Source organism: Plasmodium reichenowi, chromosome 11 (assembly GCF_001601855.1).
Source record: "Plasmodium reichenowi strain SY57 chromosome 11, whole genome shotgun sequence".
In the NCBI taxonomy this organism is placed as follows: domain Eukaryota; phylum Apicomplexa; class Aconoidasida; order Haemosporida; family Plasmodiidae; genus Plasmodium; species Plasmodium reichenowi.
In genome coordinates, this window is record NC_033656.1 from 57,967 (window position 1) to 67,966 (window position 10,000).

Consider the following 10,000-nt stretch of genomic DNA (forward strand, 5'->3'; position numbering starts at 1 on the left):
ATAAAACATTTATACATAACTTTTCTTAACACACAAAAAACAAAAATAAAAAAAAAAAAAAAGGGAAAAATGAAAAAAAGAAAAATACATGACCTTATATTTTGTGCAAAAAAAAAAAAACAAACAAAAGAAATATAATAATAAAAACACACACGTTGATTGTATTAGCAAAAAAAAAAAAAAAAAAAAAAAAAGTAACTTAAGAAAAAAAATATAATATATATATATATATATATATATTATATATATATAGCAAGTTAGAAATGTATTAAAACACACTTATTACATATAAACATATATTTATATAATATTCTTTTTTATTCTATTCAAACATTATATGATTTGTTTTTTATTTTTATATATAAAATCTTATTACATATATATTTTTCATAATATTTCAATTAAAATTATATATATAATAAAAAAAAAAAAAAATTAAAAAAAAAAAAAAAATAAATAATAGTAGTTATATATGTATAATTGTGTTTGATATATATTTATATATATATATATAAGATATTTATATATAATAACAATTAAAGAACTTAAAAAAATAAGAAAAGAAAAAGAAAAAATAAAAGAAGTAATATGAATGAAAAAAATAGTAACATAGAACGACCCCTTAATATTATATAAGAAAAAAAAAAAAAAAATGAAAAAGAAATTATTGTGCTTAAGATTATCATATCATATATAAATATATATCTTATAACAATTTATTTAGTTCAATATCCCTCTTGGTATATTGTGTTATTATATATAAATATATACATTTCCATTTATACATATACATAATATTATTACATTTTAATATATATTTTTCTGAGTGATCATCATTGTGTATGCGTATCCTCTATAAAATTTATATATAGTGTTCACATGCATTGAAATAATTAATACATTACATTTTATATATATAAAAAAAAATGTGGTCAAAAAGAAAAAAAAATAAGCAAATATAAATAAAATATATATATATATATATATATATATATATATATGCATATACATATGAAGTTATTATTTTTGCCTTATTATAAAAAAAAATTTCGAAAATAGAAATTTTTTCTATTACTCACATGATGTTCTTTAGCTGTAAAAGAAAACATCATAATAAATATATAGTTATTCACATGTATATATATATATATATATATATATATTTATAATATTTTAAATGAATAAAAATATATTAATTATATACATATATATATTATTATATATATAATAATAATAATAATAATTATGTACTATTTTTATTTATTTAAAATAAGTGTACTAGAAAAATTAAGCAGATAAAATATTATGTACATTATAACAATATATATAAGAAGAAAAAAATATTTATGTGTAATTCAAGATGAATAATAATTTTAATATAAATGTACAAATGGATGAAGAATCTGTTAAGAAATATGAAGCAGAAGTAAATAATTATTTTGCAAAATTGTACACAGGGGATATTACAGTAAATACTATGCTAGATATATTAAAAGGTTTATCTAGTTCCCCTAAAGGATCGAAAAATAATGATGTGTATAAATGTATGTTATTAGTACTGTTTAATGAATGTAAATTTTTTCCAAAATATCCACCTGAAGAATTAGATATAACAGCTAAGTTATTTGGAAAATTAATTAAAAATAATCTGTTAATGGATTATGGCAATGCATTAAATATCGCTCTCATGTGTATACTAGAAGCTATTCGAAAAGAAAATGATATAAAAATGTTTAACTTTGGTATAACTGCATTAGAACAATTTGAAGAATATTTATTATGTTATCCAAGTTTTTTATCATCATTATTAACAATGAATAATTTAAGAAAGTATAATCCTCAGTATGTTACACATTATAATGATTTATTAAGTATACTCCCAGAACATATAAGATCTATGCCATATATAGAACCTTCTATTATAATAAAAATAAAACAACTTTATTCTATGAATACAAATAAGGTAAACCCTACTATAAATAATATGCAATTAATAAATGATGAGCACACCAATTATGTTTCACTCAACAGAAACAATAACATGAATAATAACATCAGCAATAACATGAATAATAACATCAGCAATAACATGAATAATAACATCAACAATAACATGAATAATAACATCAACAATAACATGAATAATAACATCAACAATAACATGAATAACTACCATAATAATAATAATAATATAAATGAAAATATTAAAATTGGTCTACATATGGATAGATCAAATTATAATAATGAAAATATAACCCTTATTAACGATAATACAAATAATAATAATATTATTATTAATAATAATAATATTAATAATGATATATATAATAACAATATGAATGGATATGATATTAATCATGATAATATTAATAAACGAAATAATTCCATAAATGTTGTGAACGTTCTGGATGGTATCTTAAATAATAATAATAATAATAATTTAAACAATGATAATTTATTATCCAGTATTAATAATATGGTACCAAATTATCAACAACAAGTACCAAACTTCTCGCAACATATTAATAATGATATCTCTTCAAATATTAACGATAATATTATTTTAAAAAATAAAAACATGAACAATAATATAAATAGCAATATTTTTAATACAAACCATTTTCCCATAACTAACAAAAACAATGTTAGTTATAATAACAATATTTGTAATATATTAAATAATGAAAATTCAAATAACAATATTAATAATAATGAAAATCAACTATATCTAAACAAACCTTACTTAAATTCAACAAAAGACATCATACATCAATATAATAAAAATGTAAACATATTAGGAACGAATAGCAATATTAAAAGAGATATAAATTCTAAACTTACACATGGATTTAATCAAAATAATTTAGAAAGTAATATACCAAACGTGATAGATAATTCAATAAACATGGGCATAAAGGAACATGTCAAGAATATATTAGATCACAAAAAAGATAATATGAACAATATGAACAATATGAATAATATGAATAATGTGAATAACATGAATAATGTGAATAACATGAATAATGTGAATAACATGAATAATGTGAATAATGTGAATAATGTGAATAATGTGAATAATGTGAATAACATGAATAACATGAATAACATGAATAACATGAATAACATGAATAATATGAATAACATGAACAACATGAACAACATGAACAACATGAACAACATGAATAACATGAACAATGTGCAAAATGTCAACATTCAACATAATAATAATAACTACAATTTGATTAAGACAAAAGAACAATCATCGGATATTATAGAAACTTTCTATGATCAAATTCAAAAAAAATTACCAAATAATCTAAACGCAAACAATATAAACGGTTTCGGTTTAGGACAAATAGAATGTTTAATGGATGCTACGGAACTTACCAAAAATATTATCCTTCCCTCATCCATAATTATAGGAGAAGTTTTTAGTATTTTTAACACCTTGTGCCTATTTAATATTGATGAAAAAATAAAAATCTTAAAAGATTTTATGCAACCTGATTATTTTAATTGGCTAGCATTTTATATCGTAAAATCAAGAGCTTCTAAAGAAGTAAATTTGCACAACGTATTTTTAGAATTTATTGATAAATTAAGCTATCCATTATTTATAGATACAATTATTAGTATGACCTATGATTGTATACTTATATTATTTAAATATATAAACGAACTAAAAGAAGTTAGTGCTTTCAGAACAGTTTTAAAAAATTTAGGTTCATGGTTAGGATTCATAACCTTAGGAAGAAATAGACCACTGAAATCAAAAATATTAGATTTAAAAGTAGTTCTATTTGAAGCATATGATAAAGGTTGTTTAGTTTGTATATTACCTATGGTATGTAAAATTTTGGAATCTATAAAATTATCAAAAAATTTTAAACCTCCAAATCCTTGGACTACTGCAATGTTATGTTTATTAACAGAAATTCATGAACTTCCAAATGTCAAAACATACATCATATTTGAAGTTGAGGTATTGTTTAAAAATTTATCCTTAAACATTCAAGAATTCCAAAATAAAACTATATTGCTTAGTAAAAGGATGCCTCCACAAAATAAAAAAAGCGATTTTGTTATGTCAAAAAATAATATGAACAATAAAAATATCATCACAAATAATAACAATAACAACAATAATAATAATAATAACAACAATAATAATAATAATAATATTAATCTGAATGATTTAAATATTATTTCTAGTACTAATAATTTTAACCTACCTGTGGATTTAAAAAATATATATATGAAAGAAAATAGATCAAATGTTAATAATATATATAACATAAATAATTCTATTAATGATAGTACCAAATTAGAGGAACTACAAAATATTTCACAAAACATATTATCAAATAATAGAATAAATACTGAAATAGATACTTCTTTTAATACAAATAATCAACCATCCTTAAATATTATAGAATCTCATTGGAACCAAAATGAAATTAATAAGAAAATTAATCCTCTAACAAATGACGCTAGTTTAGTTTCTTCCTTTAATCCTCCAGATTTAAAATTAATTAATTCAAATACATCACAAAAAGTCGTATACAATCAAAATAGAAATCATTATATTGTTAACAATGATCAACATATAGCAAATGTAAATTCTAATATGAATCGAACGTCAAACATAAATAATAATATATGTGATGTTAACAAAAATAGTAATCATAAATTTCTACAAAGTTTAGGTAATGCAGTAATTATATCCCCATCTATTGCATTATTTCAAATACAACCAACCTTAAAACGAGTAGTTCCGGTAGCTGTTGATAGAGCAATAAGAGAAATAATAGCATCCATATTAGAAAGATCAGTATCCATTTGCTGTGTGACTACTAGAGAAATAATATGTAAAGATTTTTGTTTAGAAACAAATGAATATTTAATACGTAAGGCAGCTCATATTATGGTTGCATCTTTGGCTAGCTCTTTAGCATTAGCTACATGCAAAGAACCATTACGTATATCACTAACACAACATTTAAGACAATTATTACAACCAACTAGTACAAAGGATTGTAATGATCAAGTGCTTATAGAACAGGTTGTTCAAATATTATGTGCAGATAATTTAGAATTAGGTTGTAATTTAATTGAACAGGCTGTTATTGAAAAAGCTATAAAAGATATTAACGAATCATTAGAACCATTATTTTTAACCAAAGAAATAGCTAGAGAAAGTGATATCTCTCTTAGAGAATCAAACCATCTTAGTAAATCAAAAAAAATGCAATTAGAATTCTCACATATTTTAAATTTAGAAAATCCAATAACAAGTAAACATTTAAATATATATACCAATTTTATAAATATATCTCCCTTAAAAAAGTTGGAAGCAGCTGTTAAAGCATTAACATTAATTTATAAAAATATTAATGATATTAAGGATTCAAACAAAGCAACTCCTCCATACCAATATAATGGAAATTTAATACAAAATAATGAAGAAATAAATAATTACTCCAAAGCAAATACAATTACACATTCATCAAACATAAAAGAAAAAATATACATATCAAAAGATGATATAAAGATAAATGAAAAAAGGAATTTAGAAAAATATAATATAAATAATAAACCAAAAAATGACCATCATATTGGAAATATACAAAATAATAATAATAATAATAATAATAAAGAAAATTATAACGAACAAAATGTTTTATCAAATAATATTACATTAGAAGTTAATTTACAATTACATAAAGTTTTAAAAAAATTGGAACTAGCCACAGGACAATTAAAAGAAGCTATTAATGATATTATTAATTTACCTCCAATATTATTTAATGTTAATAAAGAAATAAATTTAGCTAATGTTAATAAAATGAATTTATATTTATTATATAGTCTATCTGTTGATGGAAATATTTTCAATCTAATAAAATCCATACCAGAAATAGCTGCTTTAACAAAAAATAAATATGAAACTATAATTTCATATACAAATAAAATATATACCTTTCTTTTAGAAATAACATTACCAAGCCAGCAAACACAAGTAAGTATTAAATCCATTCATGTTACGGGTATATACTTAGAAGTATTTTTATGTATATTAGAAAAATTAAAATATAAATGTCCTTTATTGAAGGATCATATAACGAACATTATAATGTTCAACAAGAACAAATACGAGAATGTATCAAAAAATAATAATAATAATGGAAATAATACAAACAATCAAATGTCTCATATAAATGTAAAAGGAGAACTATATAATGATAATATTAATTTAGAAAATAAAAATAAAGATATAGATACACAAAACTGTCCAAATGATCAAGACCAATATATGAATATGTATAAATATAATGTAAATGTTACTGCAGGCTTAATAAGATACAATTTAATTAATATAGAAAAATATAAAAAATATTTAGAGAAAGAACTCATTAATAATAAAGAAAATAATACTAACCTAATAGAATTTGTTATATTACTTTTGAAAAATATTTTAATAGATTTTCATATATATAGATATAATGATTTTCAAAATATATTCTCTTTAATAAACAAATTTAAAACAGAAGGCAAAAAAAAAAAAAACGCACTTCAGAATAAAACGATTTATGTACACGGCTGGGGAAATGTAAATATAAAAGAAGCAATCGATAAGTTAAATATCGAAGCTCAAAAGATTAAAGAAAATAATGAAACTGTCTATTTTTCAGATGTAATGCAATTCTGCGTAGAATATTTTAATAAGGAACAGGAGGAAGATGAAAAAGAAAAAGAACAAGATGAACAAGAAGAACAAGAAGAACAAGAAGAACAAGAAGAACAAATAGAACAAGAAGAACAAAAAGAACAAAAAGAACAAAAAGAACAAAACATCGAACAAATAATAAAAAGTAAAGGCGAAGAAATCAAAAATAATGAAAAAATAAATGAGGAAGAAAACCAAAATAATAAAAAAAAAGATGATCAAACAAAAGTAAATGGAGATGATGTAAATAAAGATGACACATATAAGAATGATATAAAATATGATGAGAATAAAAATGATAAAGATAATAACGAAGAATTAAAACAAATAAATGAAGAAAAAGTTGAGACTAAAAAAAAGAAAAAAGAAAAACAAAAAAAAGCAAAAATATTAGTACAAAATAATGAAAATACAAATAATATCGAAAATAAACAAAATCAAGAAACTATCATAAATGAAAGCATAAATAAAAATAAAAAAGAAGAGATAGATATAAAAAAATCAGTAGATAATTATTCAGAAAACCTTAAAAGGGAATGTACTGAAAGTTTAATAAATACAAACAAAGATCAACCTTGTGATATTGCTTCTCAAGAAAGTAATGAACTTATTAACAATTCAGGAATCAAAAAGAAAAATACCAAAAAAAAGGAAAAAAAAAATAAAAAACTAAATGAAGAGTGTAAAGAAAAAATGGATGAAGAAACTAAAGAAAAAATGGATGAAGAAAAAAAAGAAACAATAAATGAAGAAAAAAAAGAAACAATAAATGAAGAAAAAAAAGAAAAAATAGATGAAGAAAAAAAAGAAAAAATAAATGAAGAAAAGAAAGACAAAATAAATGAAGAAAAAAATAATAAATTAATAAAAGAATCACTTATAAATAAAAATGACAAGAATCACGTTCAATTTCAATATTCCAATAATGACATTAAACGAGATAATCAAAATAAATATGTTCAATATAAAAAGAAATATTTAAAAATTTTAATGAACCCCAAACATTTAACGACGTTAACACAAATAATTGATTTCTGTTTAAATACAAATTGGAATATTATACAAATAAAAAAGAAAAGTAAAATTTTTAAAGATAAAGGAGTAGGAGGTTTAAGAGTAGTACCTAGACCACAACAAGTTACAAATGAACATGAAGAAATTATTAGTTTTGCATTTAATCAATGGGTTAAATTAACCAGTTTAAATAATATAGATAATCCTAATGAAAGCTACATGAAATTTTTTCAAAGTATATCAAATCAAGGATTATTAAAAATAGATAGTAACATTGATAACTTTTTTACTGTATGTATATATAAAGCTGTGGAGGGAGCATGTACAGTATTAAATATATACGAAGAACAAAAGGAACATGGTACCGAGTGTGGTAGCGCAAATGTGGATATAAAGGAAAAGAATAATATAAACCTATCACTTGATGACATGAACAATAATAATAATAATTTACAAGGTGAGCAAACAACTGAATTTATGAATAACAATAATGGTAGTGCTACGGCAGAAATTTCGGATAATAAAGATAATACTATAAATAATGACTGTAATAAAAACAATAATAGTACAAAAAAAGGTAAAAGTAATAAAACAGATGAAGTTGATGTAAATTCCTTAAAAAGCGAACAAGAAAAAAAAGACACAGAAGATGGAAATAACACAAGTGAAAAGAAAAAAGATAAGAAAAAAAAAAAAGATAAAAAAAATAATCATGATATAAATAATAATAATAATAAAAATGAAAGTTGTATAGAAAAAACAGAAAACAATCAAGAAAATAATAATGATACAAATAATGAATTTAATAAAAATAAAGATATATATATTGAAAATAACGAAGAACCATATCTTGATGATACTTATTCAGATATTTCTTCATGTAATTTAACATTTTATTCTAATATATCAAATAAAAGTGAAAATATTTCAGATGAAGAAGAATATACTGATTGTGTAGGAAATAATGAAAATACTACTAAAGGTTTTAATTACAAAAAGGAGGAAATATTAAAAAATCTAACTTCAGCCATAAACCAATCCATAGGAATTAATATAGATGACATACAAAATAAAATGCAATCAAATATTATGAATGAAGTAAACCAAGATAATAAATTAAATGATAATTATCAAATCAATGCGGACAAAAAAATCGAAGATTTGTACAAATCTGAAAATTTCAACATGGGTGATATAAAATATGAAGATGTGATAATAGGAGTATATGAGAAGATGGAACAAAATAAAATAAAAAATGATAATAACAATAATGATGATGATAATAACAATAATGATGATGATGATAATAATAATAATGATGATGATAATAATAATAATGATGATGATAATAATAATAATGATGATAATAATAATAATAATAATAGCAAAAAATGTGATAAAAATAATGATGATCATAATATACAAACTAACAACTATTCACAAAGTGATATACCAAATAAAATCTGCAATGTTAATACTAATATTAATGATAATGAGAATTCTAATTTAGCTAGCCATGTCAATATTAAAAATCAATTTAATAATAATAATAATAATCTTAATAAGGATAATATAAATAAAAGTACCTATTATACTTACAATAGTAATGATAAAAGTCTTTCAGAGCTAGAAAGAAATATTTTATTAAACGATACTCTTGATACAACTACTATTGACGCATTAGCGAAAATGATTATTTGCATGATGAAATTAATTGATATACAACAAATATCTCCTTTTGTATTATTCCAAAAAGTTATGAATATATTTTGTAGAATTATAGTATATGAATCTAGAAAGAATAAAAGTAATTTTAATCAAAGACCATATTATAGATTATTTTTATCTATATTAATTGAAATAAATAAATATGAAAAATCATTCGAAGACATATATAATAAATTTATATTAGCTTTTGGATATTACTTATGTATTTTAAATCCAATACGTGTACCAGCATTTGTTTTTGCATGGTTAGAATTAATTAGCCATAAATTATTTTTACCAGAAATATTGAAAAGCTCTAAAGGATGGTATATATATAATAAATTATTAATATATCTATTAGAATTTTTATATATTTTTTTAAAAAATAATTATTTAACTGATTCAATAAAAATATTATATAGAGGAACATTAAGAACATTATTAATCTTATTACATGATTTCCCAGAATTCTTATGTGTATATAATTTCTCATTTTGCAATGTCATACCTTTAAATTGTGTTCAATTAAGAAATTTAATATTGTCAGCA

At 20.9% G+C, this 10,000-nt stretch overlaps 1 protein-coding gene across 1 annotated transcript in view; it reads left to right on the forward strand.

The window, feature by feature from the left end:
* Nucleotides 1–1,360: 1,360 nt before the first annotated feature.
* PRSY57_1102300 (CCR4-NOT transcription complex subunit 1, putative) overlaps nt 1,361–10,000 on the forward strand; it is a gene marked incomplete at both ends in the record, with an annotated part of 10,287 nt that continues 1,647 nt past the window's right edge. Inside the window, one exon of the mRNA XM_012907994.2 lies at nt 1,361–10,000. This exon is cut by the window's right edge and continues 1,647 nt beyond it. Within this exon, the coding sequence (XP_012763448.2) occupies nt 1,361–10,000 (8,640 nt within the window).